The 22374-nt window shown below is 38.0% G+C and overlaps 2 protein-coding genes across 3 annotated transcripts in view; both read left to right on the top strand.

Annotated features, from left to right (window-relative positions):
* Window positions 1-10940, top strand: part of LOC127433668 (nipped-B-like protein B) — a 36416-nt gene extending 25476 nt beyond the window's left edge. For both annotated transcript variants that reach the window (XM_051685759.1, XM_051685758.1), the window contains exons 35-47: window positions 461-601; window positions 691-784; window positions 1801-1955; window positions 3794-3884; window positions 3973-4146; window positions 4918-5108; window positions 5196-5303; window positions 6203-6403; window positions 6619-6765; window positions 7329-7660; window positions 8925-9099; window positions 9496-9672; window positions 10069-10940. In XM_051685759.1, the coding sequence (XP_051541719.1) occupies window positions 461-601; window positions 691-784; window positions 1801-1955; window positions 3794-3884; window positions 3973-4146; window positions 4918-5108; window positions 5196-5303; window positions 6203-6403; window positions 6619-6765; window positions 7329-7660; window positions 8925-9099; window positions 9496-9672; window positions 10069-10434 (2352 nt within the window). In that variant the 3' untranslated portion in view covers window positions 10435-10940. The remainder of the gene's footprint in view (window positions 1-460; window positions 602-690; window positions 785-1800; window positions 1956-3793; window positions 3885-3972; window positions 4147-4917; window positions 5109-5195; window positions 5304-6202; window positions 6404-6618; window positions 6766-7328; window positions 7661-8924; window positions 9100-9495; window positions 9673-10068) is intronic.
* A 1638-nt stretch (window positions 10941-12578) lies between these two features.
* LOC127433676 (mesenteric estrogen-dependent adipogenesis protein-like) lies at window positions 12579-21352 on the top strand. Its single transcript, XM_051685768.1, has 5 exons — window positions 12579-13114; window positions 13206-13342; window positions 19581-19696; window positions 19860-20030; window positions 20176-21352. The coding sequence occupies exons 1-5, from the start codon at window positions 12915-12917 to the stop codon at window positions 20194-20196; spliced, it is 645 nt and encodes a 214-aa protein (XP_051541728.1). The 5' UTR covers window positions 12579-12914; the 3' UTR covers window positions 20197-21352.
* The last annotated feature ends 1022 nt before the right edge of the window (window positions 21353-22374 follow it).

Raw genomic sequence — 22374 nt, 5'->3', positions numbered from 1 at the left:
AGTCCAGCCTTAAAAAGGTAACTGACCATTCCCTGACAATCTGGTAAGTTTGACCAGTTACTGGTCAGTTACAAAAAGGTAACTAGCCAGTAACTGACAATCTGACAACTGTTATTGTCAGCAAAATGATCAGATAAGCTTTTGCTCTTTTCGAATGCAAGTCTATGGAAGTCCTTTTAAAGAAAAATTTCATGACATTTTAACTACTTATTGAAAGATTTTCTGGTAATATTGCTCTTAATGGATGCATCAGATTCATTCTATTGGACGATCTGTAAAGCCTGTAAAGTCTGAGTGAGCAACTGCTACCAAAGGGGGTGGAGCTAAGATCAAATCAGGATGTATTCCATTAAATGGTGTCATACTGTCATCTAGTGGCCAGTGAGTGAATGTGCTTATGGTTCCAGGGCTTTCAGTGGTCCTGTTGGTTGAAAACTGTCCTTTGTGTGTTTTTATTTAGACTCAGAGTGATTTCATGGTGATCTGTAATGTGGCTAAAATCCTGGAACTTGTTGTTCCTCTGATGGACCATCCGAGTGAAAACTTTCTCACCACTATTGAAGAAGACCTAATGAAACTTATCATCAAATACGGCATGACGGTCAGTTGAACTCTGAGAATCACCAGCTCTGATGTCCAGTGGTTTGTACACTAAGAGCTTCATGGTGCTGTCTGTCTTGTATTCCACAGGTTGTGCAGCACTGTGTGAGCTGTCTCGGTGCAGTGGTCAACAAGGTCACCCATAACTACAAGTTCGTCTGGGCTTGTTTTAACAGATACTACGGTCAGTAGATTTAATTTAAGTCTAAGCAACAATATAGACATTTTGGCTAATACTGATTATGTTAAAGGAATATTCCGGGTTCAATACAAGTTAAGCTCAATCAACAGCATTTGTGGCATAATATTGATTAACAAAAATGTATTTTGACTCGTCCCTCCTTTAAAAAAAGCAAAAATATGTGTTACAGTGAGACACTTACAATGGAAGTAAATGAGGCCAATCTGTAAACGTTAAAATACTCACTATTTCAAAAGTATAGTCACAAGACATAAACAATATGCATGTTAACATGATTGTAGTGTGATAAAATCACTTATTAACTTTTCTGTGTAAAGTTAGACAATTTTACAACTTTGTTGCCATGACAATGTAATGTCAACAAACCCTAAAATGATGATTTAAACAACATTATAGCTTACATAATACATGAGTTTTAACAAGTATTAATGTAAGAGCTTTTATAAAATTATAAGCTTCACATTTCACATTGTTTTTCCTGTTTTTGTTTTTTGTTTTTGTTTTTTTACAGCATTCACATTAAAGTTATCTTAATTTTCTTAATTTTACATGCTGAAATCCGCTGTCAACTTTAAAACCATACGCTAGAAAAGATTGATGACTCTGTAGGACTTTGAAAGTTTTAAAATGATTATGCTCTTTGAACTTGAAAAATTAATTAAAAAATAAATCACTAAATAAAACCTGATATTATTTGCTTCCAATATTGGATTAAGTTGATGCTGATAATTAAATTATTATATATTTTTTTATATATAAAATCATTACAAATGTTTACATTTTAATCATTAAAATAAATTAATATATAATAATTATTTTAACTATTCATAAGTTAATAATAATGCCTATGTAATTATACATAATATCATTGCATCCCTAAAACATATGTATTAGTAACTCTTCAGAAATGTTGTCTTCTGTGAATATTTCTTCTGTGATCCTCATCTAAGATCCTTCTTTACACATACATAATGTTATTTTTCCTCTTCAATGTGTAGGGGCACTGAACAAACTGAAGATGCAACATCAAGAAGACTCAAACAGCACTGTGCTGGCTTCTAATAAACCTGCGCTTCTGAGGTCACTTTTTACTGTGGGTGCCCTGTGCAGACATTTCGATTTTGACCAAGAGGAGTTCAAAGGCACAAATAAGGTTTGATGCACGAAATTACAATAGTTCTGTTTCCTAGCAATTTATTTAAAGGAGACCTATTATGCCCCTTTTTACAAGATGTAATATAAGTCTCAGGTGTCCCCAGAATGTGTCTGTGAAGTTTCAGCTCAAAATACCCCACGGATCATTTATTATATCCATATTGTAAATGCCTCTTTTTGGGTGGAATCAAAAACACGCTGTTTTCGTGTGTGTCTCTTTAAATGCAAATGAGCTGCTGCTCCCTGCCCCCTTTCCGGAAGAGGGCTGTGTCTTTACAGCTGGTGCTTTGGATACTATAGCAACAACAAATCAGAAACAATATGACTGACACCGTAAATACCGGAGTTCAGCCATATATGTATGAGCAAATGTAAACGACGCAAAACATAGGCATTTTGAGTTTGTGATAGTGCTTCTTATGTAGAAAATCACTTCCTGCCCTCCATCTGCATTTCACGGCACAGCAACGCAGTGACGTGACGTCATGTGCAAACAAGCTATAACGACATAGCTCTGGTCTCCGTGAATACAATCAGAGACAAAGGTAACTTTAGCTGCATTAGCCGTGGAATCAGCTAACAAACACATTCGGAAAGGCGATTTGCAATCATTCACAAAATATAAAGTGCGATACTTACATCTTCAGGATATAAAGCTGGAACACGAACAGTTGGTACTGATCCATGCTTGAGAGTCAAATTTTTTGAAAATCCTGCTTTATTTTGACCCTCATTCACAAAGCAGTCCGGTGTAAAATTATTTGCACAAACATACACAAATTTTGGTATGTTTTGGGGCACATTTTCTTCAAAAACAAAACTTGTCCACTGCGTCTTCAGTGGCTCTGATGCCGGGAGTACATGAAGACTCTTATGTTTACTTTTACAGCCAACAACAGAACACTTATGACGCTTACGAAGTTGAGACATAATTCTTCTCAATGTAGCTGCTCCAGCGCGGAAAAAAATGGCAGACTGTGTGTCGATCACTCAGGGGAGGATCTATGATAATAGGATGGAGTCTGTCACCAGTCGTGGGCGTGGCCTGCTCTAAAGTGACGTCACTTTAGAGCGGATACAAAAACCAGTCATTTTGTCAACCAGACACTGTTTTTGATTAATAGAAATATAAGAAAGAGGAGTGAGTGGACTTTTAACATTGTAGGGTGGTTGTGTGCACACACTGCCGACTCACATTTATGTTCAAACACCATGTAAAAGTGAATTTTGCATAATAGGTCCCCTTTAAAGGAAAGGTTCACCCAAACATAAACATTCTTTTATCATTTGCTCATTCTCATGTTGGTCTAAATTTTGTTTGGTTTTCTTTCTACTGTGGTGGAACACAAAAGTAGATGTTAGGCAGAATGTTCATGCTTATTGCACCATATTTGAATAGATGCTAATGAGATTTGAAAACTATGGAGGAGGGGAAGATTTTCAGCAAATTATAGGTTTGCTCTGTTCCTAAAATGAAGCTATCGTATGACTTCAGGAGACATGGGATGTAACGCATGAGTCATATGGACTTTTTTATTGTACTGTCATGGTGCTTTTATTTCATTTTGGGAGCTTGACAGCATCTTTATTCACTTTTATTGAATGCAAAAGAGCAGCATAAACTTTTTGCTTAATGGAAGAAAGTCATATGAGATCAACAGTGTTCTTTAGTAAATCAAGACATCTTTCCATTTTAGGGTGAACTTAGATGTTTTTTATATGATACAAAAAGTTGACATCTGTTTATAATAGATTAATGGGACTATGTTGTATTGTTTTACCAGGATCAAGGTCTTTATATCCACTTGTCTGTTATGTTGTTTCTTCCACTCTCAGGTGATCATAAAGGACAAAGTGCTGGAGCTGCTGCTGTATTTCACTAAGAATGAGGATGAGGAGGTGCAGACCAAAGCCATCATTGGTATAGGTAAATATCTGCTGCTCTCACTGAACTGCTAGTCATCACCTTTGGCTTCACTCAAACTGAACAAATCTGTAATCTATTGGTGCTCCAGGGTTCCTGTTCATCCAGCACCCAGAACTGATGTTTAATTCAGATGTGAAAAACCTCTACAATGGCCTCCTGGCAGACAGTAAGACAACTGTGAACCTGAAGATCCAGGTGCTGAAGAACCTGCAGACCTACCTGCAGGAGGAGGACTCACGCATGCAGGAAGCTGATAGGGAGTGTGAGTGTCTATCAGTTTCAGCCAAACTCACCTGCTTGTCATGTCTCTGTTATTGGGTAATAAATAGTGCTGGCTAATAACGGTTTCCTATGAAATAAAAGATTGTCTTCCTCTAGGGGGCGCTTGAAGACTCTGAAAGCCGCATTGAAATCTCATTAAAGCTGAAGTGTGTAATTTCTGCACCACCAAATGTAATTGCAAAAATTATCACTGTTTTTGGACAGATTCAAGAGAACTTCCCCTGTCTTCCATTGTTTGCACAAACAGATAATCACACCCCAAGCTTACACCATTGGATGAGCCAATGTTGCGTTTTCAGGCTGTACGGGCTGTTTAAACAAACAGGAATGATTTGATAGCACCACAGATGTTTAATGTAGGGTTGTCAATCGATTCAAATTTTCAGTCACAAATTACATTATGTGCTGTTTAATTAATCACAATTTATCATATATATATATAAAACAGGTGGTGCTTCAAGCTTGAATTTCTTCAGTGGTAGGATTATTTTATATTACGGTCAAAGGACACAATTAATTGCATTTTTAATGTGTTTTTTTATATATAATTAATCGCACTGAATTAACACGTTAAATCGACATCCTTAGTTTTATGTATCTTTTTTGCAGGAAAAAAATTAATGTAGACCAGTCCTATCTGACTGATTAGATGCAACATCTGGTCTGCTAAGCCCTGTCTCTTTTCGGGTACTTCTGTTTCATGCTGATTTGCCTTTCTTAACTGTTTATTCTATTTCTATGATTTCTGCAGGGAAGAAGTTGGCCAAGCAGGAGGACCTGAAGGAGATGGGTGATATCTCTTCTGGCATGAGTAGTTCTATCATGCAGCTCTACCTCAAGCAGGTGCTAGAGTCCTTTTTCCACACGCAGTCCAGCGTACGGCACTTTGCCCTAAATGTAATCGCCCTGACTCTCAACCAAGGCCTCATTCACCCTGTACAGGTGCGTACCCCCTGCTCAAATCTTCAGAAAACTTTGTCAATCCCAGTCTGAAAGTGTTTTAAGTTTCGTTTCCTTGTTCTCCATCAGTGTGTTCCATATCTTATCGCCATGGGAACCGACTCTGAACCCACAATGAGGAATAAAGCCGATCAACAGCTGGTGGAGATTGATAAGAAATACACAGGATTCATTCATGTAAGTGGATCTGAGCGCATGATGATTAGGTATTGGAATTGTAAGGAATTTAAAGTGATAGTTCACCCAAAAATGAACATTCTCTCATCATTTACTCACCCTCATGCCATCCCAGATGTGTATGACTTACTTTCTTCTGCTGAACACAAATGAAGATTTTTAGAAGAATATCTCAGCTTTTTTTGGTCCTTTCAATGCAAGTGAATGGTGGCCAGAAATCTGAAGGTCCTAAAAGCAGCATAAAAGTAATCTGTATGACTAGTGGTTAAATCCATATCTTAGAAAGCAATATGATAGGTGTGGAGGAGAAACAGGTCGATATTTAAGTCCTTTTTTTACTATAAATTTCCATTTTCTCTTTCACATCTGAAAGTCACATGTGGCGCCTGTTTACTTCCACTTTCATATCTGAAAGTGTGGAAATTTATTGTTAAAAAAGGACTTAAATATTGATCTGTTTCTTATCCACACCTATTATATAGCTTTTGAAGATTGGGATTTAACCACTGGAGTCATATGGATTAATTTTATGCTGCTTTTATCTGTGCTTTGGACCTTCACATTTTTGGCCACAATATACTTGAATTGAAAGGACCAACAGAGCTGAGATATTTTTCTAAAAATCTTTGTTTGTGTTCAGCTAAAGAAAGAAAGTCATACACATCTGGGATGGCATGAGGGTGAGTAAATGATGAGAGAATCTTATTTTTGGGTGAACTATCCCTTTAATAAATCTGGTTCCAATTGGAATGCATATTATTTGGGTTCTGTAATGTATTTTTATTTTTTTTATGTAACCGGCTTTAAATAAGACCAAATTCTCGATTCCCAACAAAACTAATAATGAATATGCGATGAATGTGATGAGTAATGGGTATTTGTGTGATGAATTCAAACAGATGAAAGCTGTGGCAGGGATGAAGATGTCCTATCAGGTGCAGCAGGCCATCATGGGTTCCCAGGACTCTGTCATCAGGGGGTTCCGGCAGGATGAGTCCAATGCAGCTCTTTGTTCGCACCTCTACACCATGGTGCGTGGAAACAGGCAACACCGCAGGGCTTTCCTCATCTCGCTGCTCAACTTGTTTGACGACAGTGCGGTTAGTGAAATGTTTTTTTTTTAACAAGCCACTCGAGGCTGTGTGTTATTTCACCATGGTTGAGGGTTGTTTTTAAATATGCAAAGAAACACACGTTTACAACGATCCTGTTTATAGTAGCATCGGTTCATGCTTTTACATTTAATATTTATTCTGTGAAGTAGCGTGTGTTTTGGAGATCTCTGACAATGCTGATTTATTTTGTTCCCATGCAGAAATCGGATGTGAACATGCTCTTGTACGTCGCAGACAATCTCGCCTGCTTCCCCTTTCAGAGTCAGGAGGAGCCGCTGTTCATTATGCATCATGTAGACATCACGCTGTCAGTGTCTGGCAGCAACCTGCTGCAGTCCTTTAAAGAGGTGTGACGCCTGCTGAATCAGCTTCTATCATCTCACTTCAGTTCTCCTTCCTCTCTCAACCTTTCCTACTCGTTTTCTCTTTACACTAACACAGGGTCCAAAAGTCACTTTTTGCAACACCTGCTAATGGAGGGTGAATTGAAAACTTTTACTGCTAATATTTTTTTTTTTTTAACTGTATCTGTATTTAGTTTTATTTAGCTGTTTTTTCCTTGCATATCATATACGAGATGGGTCAGGCGTCTCTGTAAAACTGCACTTGTCACACAAAAAAAATGTGAAGACTCATCATGATATTGCTCATATTTCTGTTTTGTGGGTTTAATGAGTGGAATTTTCCACATAGCCTATGTGTTGCAACATGGAGTTCAGGAGAAAAACAGCATCCTAGATGAAACTATAAAAAGTCGTTGCACAAATCATAACAGATGTTAAGTAGACAGTTTTATGCATTTGGCACAAGTGTTAATTTTGGTTAGAGTGATCATTTTGGACCCCGCTCTACACGTATACCTACTCAAACCAAATGTCCAGTTTTCTAACAGCCTTTCCTTGCATTGTAGTCTTTGCTAAAAGAGCCGAGACAATGGGAAAAGAAGAAAAAGAGAGCAAAAAAATATGGCTCTGAGGAAGATGATGAAGACAGTAGCAGGGAAAGCAGCAGTGATAGTGATAGTTGTGATGATGTCATACGGCGGCCCAAGAAATCCAAGCGAGCTGCTGTCGTGGACTCAGACTCTGATTCAGACCTGGACTTGGAGGATGTGGACAAGGTGATGCAGCGTCTTCCTGACAACCCTGAACCTTTGCTGGACTTTTCTAACGCCTCTCAGGGCATCCTGCTTCTCCTGATGCTCAAGCAGCACCTTAAGAACCTCTACGGCTTTTCTGATAGGTGAGCTATGACCACTTATCCAAATGCATTCTGGTCCTTAAAAAAAAAAAGTTCACCCAAAAATGAAAATTCTTTAATCATTTACTCACCTTTATGCCATCCAGATGTGTATGACTTTCTTCTGCTGAACACAAACAAAACATTTTTAAAAAATATTTCCAGTCTGTTGGTCCATTCAATGCAAGTGATTGTGTACCTAAAGCTTTGAAGCTTAAGAAGGTACATAAATGCAGCATATAAGTAATCAATAAGATTCCAGTGGTTAAATCCATGTCTTCAGAAGTGAGATGATAGGTGTGGGTGAGAAACAGATACATTTTTATGTCCTTTTTTTACTACAAATTCTCCTCCCTGCCCAGTAGGTGGCGATATGCATGAAGAATGCGAATTGGCAGAAACAAAAGAAGAATGTGGATGTGAAAGTGCACATTTCTAGTAAAAAGGACTTAAATATTATATGTTTCTAACATATTTCTTCTCAAGACATGGATTTAACCACTGGAGTCTTATGCATCATTTTTTTTTCCTGCCTTTATGTGCTTTTTTTATCTTCAAATTTCTGGCCACCATTCACTTGCATTGTTTGGACCTACAGAGCTGAGATATACTTCTAAAAATCTTTGTTTGTGTTCTGCAGAAGAAATAATTCATACACATCTGGTACTGTATGAGGGTGAGTAAATGATGAGAGAATTTTCATTTTTGGGTGAACTATCACTTTAAATTCTTAAAATTCCAATACCTAATCGTCATGCATGACAAACAGTCATCAGTTGTTCAAATCCACTTACATGAATGAATCCCGTGTATTTCTTATCAATCTCCACCAGCTGTTGATCGGCTTTATTCTTCATTGTGTTTTTATTTTAAACTATTATTTTAAAGTGATAGCTCAAAAAAAAAAAAAAAAAATCTCTCATCATTTACTCACCCTCGTGTTGTTCCAGACCCGTGAGAGATACACAAAAGTAGATGATAGGCAGAATTTTAGCCTCAGTCACCATTCACTTTCATTGTATGAACAATAGATGCAATGAAAGTGAATGGTGACTGAGATTGAACATTTTTCCTAATATCTCCATGTGTGTTCCACGGAGGATTGTAAGTCATATGGATTTGGAACCACTTAAGGGTGAGTAAATGATGACATATATTTTTCCGTTTTTTTGGGGGGGTGAACTATCACTTTAAGCAGATCACATAGTTGCATGCCAATGTACACAGGCTTTATATTGAATTCTTGCATCTGTCTCTCTTCCTACAGTAAAATTCTGAAGTACTCGCCTACAGAATCTGCAAAAGTTTATGACAAGGCTGTAAACAGGAAGGCCAATGTGCATTTCAACCCATGCCAGACACTTGACTACCTGACGAACAACCAGTCCAGTGCAGATATTACTTACGATGTCAAGAGGAGGATCGTCAGACAGTATTTAGATGTAAGCATTCACATTTTCTTCATTTTTAAATTTGCCCCATTTAAAACGTTGTTGAGCATTTGCGGGCCGGGTCCAAAATTAGCTTCTTGCAAATGATGATTGAATTAAGAAATATACTGATTTTCCCAAGTCAAAAAACAGTCAGGGGATGGGCCCACACTTTTTTAATCCGAAATCCTCTCTGCCTGTCACATTTCAGTCATGTCAGATTAAAAAACAGTGGGGGTTGCACTATTGTTCTTACATTGTCATTTGACCATTTCATTTAATGAATTATTTTGCAATCCCACTGTCAAGTAATTCATTTTTATACTTGCCAAAGCCAATGATTTTGTATTTGGCACTTGAGTGGCTTTTCCACTGGCTCAAATGTTCTGACTCTGGTTTTCTCCATAGTTTAAGGTACTCATGGAGCACTTGGACCCAGACGAGGAGGATGAAGAGGGAGAAGCTTCAGCCAACACCAATGCAAGAAATAAAGCCATCACTGCTCTACTAGGAGGCTCCATCCCCAAGAATAATGCTGCTGACTCGTATGATGATGACAGTGATGTGGATGAAAAGGCCCATGGGGTAAGAACACTCCTCTGTGTTCAAAGAAACATGGTGTTATACATATGATTGTTACCATAAACAAGTTTCCACTTAGTAAAAACCATTTACATCAAACAGAGTTTGACAAAGTTGGAAACTCTGGAGTATTTGAAAGCTTCTAAAATAGTTTCAAAAAAACCTCTCATTGCTTCCATCAAAGACCATCATCAGTTGTTGATTTTGTTTCCCATTGTGCACCTGCCAGCGAACACCCAGGTGTGCGAGGGTTGTTTATTTGTTTGTTGATGTTATGAACATTTCTGCAAATGTGAACAGCTTAGAGTAGAATCAGCTGTAATTTACAGTAATTCCAACATGACGTGAGCGCAGCATTACATCTCTTATATCTCTCACCATTTATTAACTCTCTTTCAGTCATCACGGCGATCCAGAAAAGGTGGAGATTCTGCAGAGGCATCCGGGCGCATGAACGAAAAGGTAGAAGCTAAGGACGTCATCGCTATCTGCTGTCCCAAGTACAAAGATCGGCCGCAGATAGCACGTGTTATTCAGAAAACAAGCACAGGCTACAGCATTCGCTGGATGGCCGGCTCCTACTCGGGCACCTGGGCGGAGGCCAAGAAACGAGACGGACGTAAATTGGTGCCTTGGGTGGACAATATAAAGGAGTCTGACATTATTTACAAGAAAATTGCCTTGACAAGTGCACACAAACTGACCAACAAAGTAGTGCAGACTTTACGTTCACTGTATGCAGCCAAGGAAGGAACTTCCAGCTAATTAAACTTGTAATAACTCTCGAACTGTTACGCCCAATGAACTCTCGGCAGCCAAACTTCATCAGGATTCAACATTTTGTAAACTCTTAGTTGGAGAGAAAAGAGTTCTACAGGCTCACCAATTTTAAGATCCCAAAGTGGAACTGGTCAAATTGAGGAAAGAAGATTTTAAACATGGTCTGTTTTGGAATTGTAGATGTGAATCCTGTACATCTTTTAAGTTAAACAGAAAAGAAAGATTTGGGAGCTCCTTCGCTGTTGTGCAGCAACTTGGTTGTTTGAATTTTTTCCTCCACTGTATCATAGTTTAACAAAAAAACAGAAACGAAAAATGTTTATATCGCTGGCAAAAAAAAAATAAAAAATCTGTTTAAAGAAATAAACCTAAAGTGAATGTTGGAAATTAGTCTGTTGATGTTCTTAATAAAGTGACCTTGGAGTTTAACCTAGACCGGATGGATTTCTTTAGCTTAGCTCAGTTTCCAGGGAAATAAACTTTTAAACATCTCCTCTGCTTTGTTTTACTCATTTTGTTTCCTCATGCTGTAAAATGGAGTCTCCTGGACATAATTTATTCAGTCGAAAGCAGAGCATGCAGTATCTGTTGCCTACATGGAAGGGAGGTTTTGTTTTGTAAATGTAGATTTTGATGTATTGGGTCAGGATTTGGGTCTCTAAACCCCACAGCGGGACAAGCATGTGTGGAGGAGCAAATACTGCAATAAATTTTTTTACTTCTCTGTTACTTGTTTGCATTTGACTTTGATTTTTTACATCTGCAGATTATTTTAGAAAATATTTTGGTGTGTGGCGTGTAATGATGGTACTTTTATTTAACTTGCAAGGTAAGATCACTTATTGAATTAGTGCTGAACACTTTTTCTGTGAAAGCATGAATAAAGAAATTGTAAATAGTTTAAGGTGGACCAAGGTCCAAGTACTCATAAAAAACAGATCTACGCATTTGTACATAGTTCATCAAACTGCTTCTGGGCTGGTAGGATTATATTTTGATCTGTGCACTGTTCATGAATTAAAGATAAGTTACAAATATCTGCATATAACTAGTGCGTAGTGATTCAGCAATTATTAATCGGAAAAGAAACTGAGGTTGTCCAAAGCTGAAGCCTTTGCTGAGATAAACTGTGTGCTTTGCCCTAGTAAACTGGTTTAAAGGGTTTGGGTTAAATTTGAATTAATATAAATGTAATCCCAAGACTTAATAGTTTAGAGGATGGCAATCTGAAGAAAGAAATTAAATAAAATATGCACTTTTGAGTGTTGCTACAAATTATGCAAAATTTAAGGTTAAAGTAATAATTCAACCAAAAATTAACATTCTCTCATTTACTCACCCTCATGCCATCCCAGATGTCTCTCACTTTCTTCAGCTGAACACAAATGAAGATATTTAGAAGAATATCTCAGCTCTGTATGTTCATATAATGCAAGTGAATGGTGACCAAACTTTTGAAGCTCCATAAAGCACATAAAGGCAACATAAAAGTAATCCATCAGACTGCAGTGGCTTAATGTTTTCTGAAGCGATCCAATCGGTTTTAGGTGAGAACAGACCAAAATATAACTCCTTTTTCACGGTACATCTTCCCATTGCAGCCTCTAGGCACGATCATGATTTCAAGCTTGATTATACTGTACTTACTAGTGCTCAACACATGTGCAGAGTGCTAGATGGCACTAGGAAGTGTACTGGAGCTTGAAATTATGATCGCCAAGGAGACTGCAGATGTCAAGATTTATAGTTAAAAATGATTTATAGTTTGGTCTATTCTCACCCAAAACTGATCGCTTCAGAAGACATGGATTAAACCACTGGAGTATTATGGTTGATATCATACATGAAAATAACTTTATCCCACTAGCTGTTTTTGCTCTCTGTGTTCTAAAGTGTCCTGTTTTACCACGTGAAACCACTCCAAATTAATCAGTTTAACAGTGAGCTTTTGGCATGGATTTTGGAATAATTGCACAAGTGGGCAGTGAACCAGTCTTGAAGAAAGAGCTGGATACCATCCACACAGTCAGTCAGAGAAGCTATGGTTCCTACCCTTTACGTTTCGACTGACTTGTCGTTGTGTGTTCTGTCTTGCTGTTGTGTTTCAGGATTTGTTCTTTTGTTTTTCGGATTTGCCATTGTGTTTTATCATTTGTTGGTTTGTTTTGCAATTCACGGCCACCGTAGTAAGCTGACCTGCTGTTTAAAGTGACTAATAGGAAATAAATACCCTGAATTAAAGGTTTGTTTACTATTCTATGAGGACGCCATGGCCTGTTAACCCCATTCTCTAACAGTACTGGTGATACAAACAAGACATTCAGTTGAACTATGACTCAGTTAAATTGGCTTTGATACGCAGATTTAACGCTCCACGCCTTCCAGCCACAGCAGAGGTCCACTCGCGAGCTGGATGAACGCTTGGGATCTTTCCACACCAGATTTAAAAAAGGACGAATTAAAACATGCCACAAAACAACAGCTCGCAGTTTGTTATGGATGTTATCGAGGTAGAGATGTTTCTGAACGCCCCTCCTCAAGGATTCAGCGTTGCACATTGTGCGGGTTGCAGAATCGTGAAGTGGGATCAAGAGAGTTCTTGCGTGTTTATCGACGAATTTCAGTCCAGCAAAGGAAAAGTCATGTTCTGTAATTCACCAGGAAGGTAAATCCATTTAGATGTTTTTTATATGTGTAAATAAACATCCATATTTTGGTACAACGTGCCTTTGTAACGCTTAATGGTCCTTTTTTAGGAAAGTCACAGTACGTACTTTGGGAGAGTACACAGACTTGAGGAGACGACTGACCTCAAGAAGAATATACATACTAGTGTCTGCATGCACTCACACAACCACAAAGTTCAAAGACAACAAATCCATAAATGGTCCAGGTAGGACTGTCTTTCATTTTTTAATTGAACTCCTACGGATTTATTTGCTTAGCTCAGTTTCCAGGGAAATACACTTTTAAACGTATCCTCTTCTTTGTTTTACTTCTTATTTTGTTTCCTCGTTATATAAAATCTAGTCTACTGGACATAATTTATCCAGGGAGTTAAAATAACATATCAGTGACTTTTTTTTTTTACATCAAGACTTTAGTTTAAAATGTATGTGTATGGGAGAGTGTATATTGCAGTGCTGTGACTGGTAAACAACATTCATCATAATTTTAAATACACTTTTTTTCAATTATTTATTTATTTATTTATGGGCTAAAAAAATATTCCAAAACAAATATTCCATGTAGTCTAATAAAAAAAAAGCATAATAATAATTATACAAGAAAAAGAAAAATGTTGTTTAAAAATTTTGATTAAGCATACCACAATGCAGTGCACTGCTATCACTGCTTAACATATAAATTACCCATATACAGTGCATTCAGAAAGTATTCAGACCCCTTCATTTTTTTCACATTTTGTTTTGTTGCAGCCTAAAGCTAAAATGCTTTAAATTATTATTTTTCTCACATCAATCTACACTCCATACCCCATAATGACAAAGCAAAAAACAGATTTTTTTTTTTCATTTACACATATGAGTCTCAGTTAGATCAATATTCATTTCCGTACTTACATTTTTACCTTTCACTTTAAGTTGTTCATCCTATCTTCAATGAACATATAGTGGCACAAATTTTTTTTTAAATTATTTTTTTTTTTTTAACAATAATATTTTTTATTGATTCCTATATTAACACATAAAAGCAAGAACATATACAAACAGAATCAATAATTAATCCCCTCTATTACTAGGATTTTTAGAATCCTAGTCCACACTTCATCCTCCAATACCAAATTCAAATCTTTTTCCCATAATCTCTTGATAGAAGCTAAAGCTCCATCCCCCAGACTCCGAACCAGCAGGGAGTAATACACTGATGCCTCATGACCTTTTCCAAAAGCAGTAATCACCTCTCCCAAAGCATCTGCCGCTTTAGGGGGGTGTGTGCTACTCCCAAAAATAGTACAGAGCATGTGGCGCAGCTGTAAATACCTATAAAACTGAGATCTATTGGACTTCCTGTTCAATAGAAAACCAGGGAGGGGCTCTCTCAGGTGGAAGCGTCCAATGAGCCAAATGCCTGAGACCGAACACATAATAATAAAACAAAATCTTGGGTAAGCCTAACCTACCTTTGTCAGTCGGCCTATGTAATTTGTTGGAATGTAGTCTGGGACGTTTACCATTCCAAATGAATGACTTCGCAATTCTATCAAATTGCTTAAAATATGAGAGGGGGACATCTATAGGGAGTGACTGTGGCAGGTAGTTGAATTTTGGAATGCAGTTCATTTTAACATTAATCTTCCCAATCATCGATAAATGTAATGAAGCTCATCTGTCCACAACTTTTTAATTAAAGGGTCAAAATTAACTCTAACTAAATCAGACAAATTTGCTGGGAATAAAATAGCCAAATACTTAATGCCCTGTTTGGGCCACTGAAAGGCACCCGGCTGAAAGGCTGTTACTGGGCAGTACGCAGTCAGAGCTAAAGCTTCGGATTTAGACCAGTTAACTTTGTATCCAGAGAACTTGGAAAAGGAATTAATAATTCTGTGGAGGCAAGGCATAGATCTAGTGGGGTCGGAGACGAATAATAAAATATCATCTGCATAAAGCAGAAGCTTATGCGCCACACCTCCCGCCACCACCCCTGGAAAATCATCCTCCTTTCTTATCGCAGCTGCTAATGGTTCCAGGGCAAGACAGAACAATAATGGGGAAAGAGGGCAACCCTGCCGAGTGCCCCTATTCAGAGTAAAATAATCTGAAATTAAGCCATTTGTTTGTACCGCTGCTACAGGGTCAGGATCATTCGCTACTGACCACAGGATATTAATGAAACGCCTAATGTTATCAGAAGAGCTGCGGCCCCTAATAAACCCCACCTGATCTATATGTATTAGAGATGTCATAACCTTACTTAAACGATTAGCCAAAATTTTGGACAACATTTTTACATCTAGCTGGATCAGGGAAAGTGGACGGTAACTTTTACACACACTTGGATCTTTGTCTTTTTTAAGAATCAGACTGATCCGTGCTTGTGTCATGGTTGGCGGAAGCTCCCCATTCTTTAATGATTCAGTATAAACTTCTAACAAAAGTGGAGCCAGTTCTGTAGCATAAGATCTAAAAAATTCAGCAGCAAAACCATCTGGCCCCGGAGCTTTGCCTGTAGGTAATGCCTTAATTACCTCGTCAAGTTCCTCCAAGGTTATCTCAGAATCAAGATAATTTTTTTGCTCAACCGTCAGTTTAGGGAGATCTAATGGTTCCACAAAGTTTCTAATATCTTCATCAGTAGACAAAGGTGTAGAACTATAAAGATCAAGATAGAACTCTTTAAAAGCATTATTAATGTCAGTGGCCGAGGTAAAAATTTCACCATCAGCAGATTTCACTGAGGGAATGGTAGAAAAAGACCCTCTCTGCTTAATATATCTAGCCAAAATCTTCCCTGCTTTGTCCCCCGACTCAAAATATGACTGTCTTGAATAACCAAAACTCCACTTTCCGCGACAAAATAGTTTTATATCTGTATTTCAATCGAGTCAATTCTCTGAGGCCATCAGACAACATTCTGTGCTTCAGCTCTGCCTCTGCACTTTTAATATTCCCTTCCAACTCCCAGTTCCTCGGATGATCAAGAGCCATACTAACTCGGAGGCCGCACGCAAAAAAAAGAAAAGAAAAAAGAAAGAAAAATACACCATAACTTACTCAGCCCGTCAACTTTATAAAAGACGTCCTTTATGTGAGCATGTAGATATTTTGCAGTCATCCATAGTGTCCATTCTCAGTCTGGCCAGGAACTTCAGTGTAAAAAACGATCTTCCGTCAATGCAAAAGTTTCTTGGAGTCATGCCACAAAACAAACTCCAGCTGCTAGGCGGAGCCAGCGCAAAAAGAAACAAAAATGGCACCCAGCTTCCTCAGATAATAGAGTCCCTGAACTGCGAGTCAGTCCATTAATATAAGAAACATCAAATGGCTTACTCTAATGTGTTTATGAAGGAGAGTGCCTGTTTTGGACATGTAAATACTTTGCGACCATTCTTCATTTCTATTCTCAGTTTGGCCGGGAACATCAGTGCAAAAGTGATCTTCTGTTGGTGTAAGAGTTTCTTACATTCCTTGAACCGATCGCATTTCTCTCTTGTCAAATTCGCAAAGTCTGGGAACAAGAAAACATTGTGATTCCTCCAAGAAAGCTTTCCTTTGCTCCTCGCCTGGCGCAACACGAGATCTTTATCGGATGATTTCAGAAATTTGACCAGAATCGATCGGGCCTGTCTCCCTCAGCAGTTCTGCGAGCCGGGACTCTGTGAGCTTGCTCGATTGATTTCCAGTTTATGACCTGTTATGTCAGGCAGACTCGGGAAGAGCTCATCTAGGAATTTCACCATATATCTGCCCTCTTCATGCTCAGGAATTCCAACAATTCATATGTTATTCCTTCGGCTCATATTTTCGAAATATTCCAGTTTTTCCGAAATTAATTCCAAATCTGTTTTGGACGCGGCGGATTAGTGGATAATTCCCTTTCCGATGACTCAAGATAATCGATACATCTTTCAACTTCTGTCACTCTTGTAACCAACTCAGACAATTTTGTTTCCATCGCCGTAATCGATCGATGTATTACAGCGAGATCCTCCAAGTCAGCAACAACCTTCGTCAGCAGTACCGAGATGTTGGACAGTTGACGCTGAATTTTATTTAGTGACGTGCCGTCCAAATCGAGTCCCCGGTCCGCAGGCCCATCAGAGGCCTCAGCTTGAACACGTAAGTGTCTTTTAATGTCTCCAGAGTCTGAGGATTTTGACTTCTTTGCCATGTTTATCTCAAAGAGCAAGTATGTAACTGGGTGTATCGAATCTCACCGGATTATAACATGAAAATAATTAAAAAACTAGCAAAGTTCACAGAGCTCGTGTCTCACACGTCTGCTTCTTGCATGGCGTCCATGGACTCCCCCAAAAAACGATTTTTGATAACTTTGCAAATTTATTAAAAAGAAAAAACTGAAATATCACATTGACATAAGTATTCAGAACCTTTGCTATCACATTTGAAATTAAGCTCAGGTGCATCCCATTTCATCTTTGAGATGTTTCTAAACTTTGATTGGAGTTTTGGAGGTTTGGAACAACCAGGACTTTTCCTAGAGCTGGCCGCCTGGCCAAACTGAGCAAACGGGGGAGAAGGGCCTTGGTAAGAGAGGTGACCAAGATCCCGATGGTCACTCTAGTTGAGCTCCAGAGATCATGTGTGGAGATGGCAGAAACTTGCAGAAGGACAGCCGTCACAGCAACACACCACCGATCTGGGCTTTATGGCAGAGTGGTCAGACGGAAGACACCTAAAGGACTCTCAGACTGTGAGAAGCAAGATTCTCTGGTCTGATGAAACGAAGATTGAACGGTTTGGCCTCAATTCCAAGTGTCATGTCTGGAGGAAACCAGGCATCGCTCATCACCTGTGCAATACCATCCCAACGGTGAAGCATGGTGGTGGTGTTTTTCAGCAGCAGGAACTGGGGGACTGGTCAGGGTTGAAGGAAAGCTGAACGCAGCAAATACAGAGATATCCTTAATGAAAACCTGGTCCAGAGTGCTCAGGACCTCAGACTGGGCCGAAGGTTCACCTTCCAACAGGACAATGACCCTAAGCACACAGCCAAGACAACGCAAGTGTAGCTTAGGGACAACTCTGTGAATGTCCTTGAGTGACCCAGCCAGAGCCTGGACTTGAACCCAATTGAACATCTCTGGAGAGACCTGAAAATGGCTGTCCACCAACATTCCCCATCCAACCTGACAGAGCTTGAGAGGATCTGCAGAGAAGAATGGCAGAAAATCCCCAAATCCAGGTGTGCAAAGCTTGTCGCATCATACCCAAAAAGACTTGATGCTGTAATCGCTGCCAAAGGTGCTTCAATTAAGTACTTATTTGAGGGTCTAAATACTTATGTCAATGCGATATTTCAGTTTTTTCTTTTTAATAAATTTGCAAAGTTATCAAAATTTGCAACATTTTTTGCTTTGTCATTATGGGGTATGGAGTGTAGATTGATGTGAATATTTTTTTATTTAAGGTATTTTAGCATAAGGCTGCAACATAACAAAATGTGCAAAAAAAAAAATTTTTTAAAAAATGAAGGGGTTTGAATGCTTTCTGAATGCAGTGTATAACCATAGTAGCAACTGTACACCCCCAAACACTTGGTATCACATACAAGCTCAGAATTCCTTCATTATGACACTCAAGACTTGAAAAAGTCATATATACAGTATGGTCTCAGTGACATTAAAGGGATAGTTCACCCAAAAATGAAAATTCTCTCATGATTTACTCACCCTCATCCCAGATGTGTATAAGTTTCTTTCTTCTGCAGAACACAAATGAAGATTTTTCAGAACAATATTTCAGCTCTGTATGTCCAACTATGCAAGTGAATGGTGGCCAGAACTTTGAAGGTCCAAAAACCACATAAAAGCAGCATAAAAGTAATCCATAAGACTCCAGTGGTTAAATCCATGTCTTCAGAAGCGATATGATAAGTGTGGGTGAGAAACAGATAAATATTTAAGTACTTTTTTATTATAAATTCTCTTCCCTGCCTAGAAGGTGGTGATATGCACAAAGAATGTGAATTGCCAAAAACAAAAGAAAAATGTGGAAGTGAAAGTGGAATGTGGAAAAAAAGACTTAAATATGAATCTGTTTCTTAGCCCACACTTATCATATCGCTTCTGAAGACATGGATTTAGCGACTGGAGTCATATGGATTACTTTTTTGCTGCCTTTATGTGCTTTTGATGCTTCAAAGTTTTGGTCAGCATTCACAGGCATTGTATGGACTTACAGAGCTGAAATATTCTTATAAAAATCTTTGTTTGTCTGCAGGAAAAATGTATACACATCTGAGATGACATGAGGTTGAGAATTTTCATTTTTGGGTGAAATATCCCTTTAACAAAAAGCTTCTGGTGGTAAAAATGACAAAGTGGTGTCCAACCAGGAAATACTGTATATGTCATAATGTCAACAGCAAAGGTATCATTAAACTTTGACACAGTTGCGTATTTGAGAACCATATTTGTTATTGTATAGCTCTTGGGTACTATGTGGTGGTGATCAACGGCAATCATCCAATGATCAGATGGGAGACGGAGAGAGGCTTAGACATGACCATTTCATCGGTGGCTGGAGAGAGTTATACAGTAGATGTGAGTTGACCTGTGGTGTACTGCAGTATTGAAAGCTCTTTTTTTTTTTTTTTCAAATTATAAATGTAATTGTCTTTGCAAATTTTCTTCCTTTTTATAACTAGTTAAAAATTGAATCATCAACACCTTGTTTTTTGTTTTATTTTTTCCCCCCCATTTAAAGGTTGATTTTAGCACTGCACTACAGGGATGGGTTGGTGAGAACTTTCAAATAGTTGTTGATGGAGAAAAGGTGAAACCCTCCTGGAGAGACATGCATTTCACCATCAAGTATCGTTCTGACGCCCTCTTCGACTTTCCCCACTGGTTTGGCTTCAGCAAGCGACAGTTCAAGGTGTGTTTAAATGATTAAGCAGCCCTTTCTTACTTGTTGAACAATAATATTATAAATGTGTTTGAATATTGTAAACAAAAGGACATGCATGTAAACATTAAACACAATGAACGTTGACCATATGACCTGAAATCTCATTTTGTAGATCTCTTACCATGGAAGATGATGTCAAGAGCCAAATTACTATGCGATATATCTACTGAAAACTGTCAATTTGTGGAACTGAGGACCACAGATCCTGAAAGCAACAGAGCTTTTAACTAATTGAATGTCTTGGCACATTAAAAAGTGATACCCAAACAGGGTGTACCCAGGGGGTATTTTAACAAGTGATTTTTTTTTTTTCTTTGTTAAACCTTTACAATTAATACATTTAAATAACAAATTGTGATTAATGATTGTTTTCATTTCCTTTTTAAAACAAAATGTTTGTAATAGGCTAAGTGCAAGTTTTATAAATGTGTGCAGATGACACTCGTAGCAGAATATACAGTATTTGCTACCTGGTTAGTCTGTCACCCACAGTCTGAGTGCGTTTACATGCACAATCTTGCACCGATTATGCTTGATAAGCAGACAGTGTTTGTGGTGATGTAAATGCTTTAAACGGTTTTCCTTTATTATTAGTAAGGTCATACATTACCTTGATTTCGTGTTGCATGTAAACACTTCTACATGTGTTCCTGCTGGTTTATCCAGTGTGCGCAAGTGTTGTGCACATGGCTTTGTTTTAACATTAAAAAAAATAAATAACACGAAGATTTCTAATTCAATGTAAACGTGATTTTCTTGCGTTGTCGGATTTTTTAATTGGCTGATTTTTATTAGTTAGCAGTGTATTAGTGTGCATGTAAATACACGCTCAAGAACTTTCAAAAACATTTTTCGAGACGCCTGCATTCTGTTTTCTGTTTCATTAGTTCCACCATGTCTAGTATTTTATATACTGAATGTACGTATGTACGTACGCACGCACGCTACCGTTCAAAAGTTTGGTCTCACTTGCCTGAAATGTTTCTCATGATCTTAAAAATCTTTTGATCTGAAGGCGTATGCTTAAATCTTTGAAATTAGTTTTGTAGACAAAAATATAATTGTGCCAACATATTAATATATTTATTTACAAAACAAAAATTTTATTTAAAAAAAAAAGTTTTTGAAATGGATGGACCGAATGGATTAAGAAAAGCAGCCAATAAGTGCCCTACATAGATGGGAACTCCTTCAATACTGTTTAAAAAGCATCCCAGGGTGATACCTCAAGAAGTTGGTTGAGAAAATGTCAAGAGTACATGTCTGCAAATTCTAGGCAAAGGGTGACTACTTTGCCTAGAATTTGCAGACATGTACTCTTGACATTTTCTCAACCAACTTCTTGAGGTATCACCCTGGGATGCTTTTTAAACAGTATTGAAGGAGTTCCCATCTATGTTGGGCACTTATTGGCTGCCTTTCTTTATTATTTGGTTCAAGTCATCCATTTAAAAAAAAAAAATTACATTTTTGTTTTATAATGAAATACATTAATATGGTGGCACAATTATATTTTTGTCTAGAAAACTAATTTTAAACATTTAAGCATATGCCTTCAGATCAAAAGATTTTTAAGATCATGAGAAACATTTCAGTCAAGTGTTTCAAAACTATTGACCGGTAGTGTATGTGTATATACAGTGGTACAATATATAGATTGGTTTGGGCGGCCAGCTCTAGGAAGAGTATATATATATATACACACAGTGCATCCGGAAAGTATTCACAGCACTTCACTTTTTCCACATTTTGTTATGTTACAGCCTTATTCCAAAATTGATTAATTTATTATGTTCCTCAAAATTCTACAAACAATACCCTATAATGACAACGTGAAAGAAGTTTTTGAAATCTTTGCAAATTTATTAAAAAATAAATAAAATAAAAACACACGTACATAAGTATTCACAGCCTTTGCTCAATACTTTGTTGAAGCACCTTTTGACACCAATTACAGCCTCAAGTCTATTTGAGTATGATGCTACAAGCTTGGCACACCTATTTTTGGGCAGTTTCTCCCATTCTTCTTTGCAGGACCTCTCAAGCTCCATCAGGTTGGATGGGGAGCGTCGGTGCACAGCCATTTTCAGATCTCTCCAGAGATGTTCAATCGGGTTCAAGTCTGGGCTCTGGCTGGGCCACTCAAGGACATTCACAGAGTTGTCCCGTAGCCACTCCTTAGTTATCTTGGCTGTGTGCTTAGGGTCGTTGTCCTGATGGAAGATGAACCTTCGCCCCAGTCTGAGGTCCAGAGCGCTCTGGAGCAGGTTTTCATCAAGGATATCACTGTACATTGCTGCATTCATCTTTC

The sequence above is a fragment of the Myxocyprinus asiaticus genome, chromosome 43 (assembly GCF_019703515.2).
Source record: "Myxocyprinus asiaticus isolate MX2 ecotype Aquarium Trade chromosome 43, UBuf_Myxa_2, whole genome shotgun sequence".
NCBI classification, from domain to species: Eukaryota; Metazoa; Chordata; class Actinopteri; order Cypriniformes; family Catostomidae; genus Myxocyprinus; species Myxocyprinus asiaticus.
The sequence above is the reverse complement of the archived record's forward strand: the minus strand, read 5'-3'. Positions and strand labels throughout refer to the sequence as shown.

Coding starts and splice junctions, on each gene's coding strand:
- LOC127433676 (XM_051685768.1), top strand. CDS start 12,915: ATGCCACAAAACAACAGCTCGCAGTTTGTTATGGATGTTATCGAGGTA. Junction 13,115..13,205: donor TTCTGTAATTCACCAGGAAG/GTAAATCCATTT, acceptor GTCCTTTTTTAG/GAAAGTCACAGTACGTACTT. Junction 19,697..19,859: donor GAGAGAGTTATACAGTAGAT/GTGAGTTGACCT, acceptor CCCCATTTAAAG/GTTGATTTTAGCACTGCACT.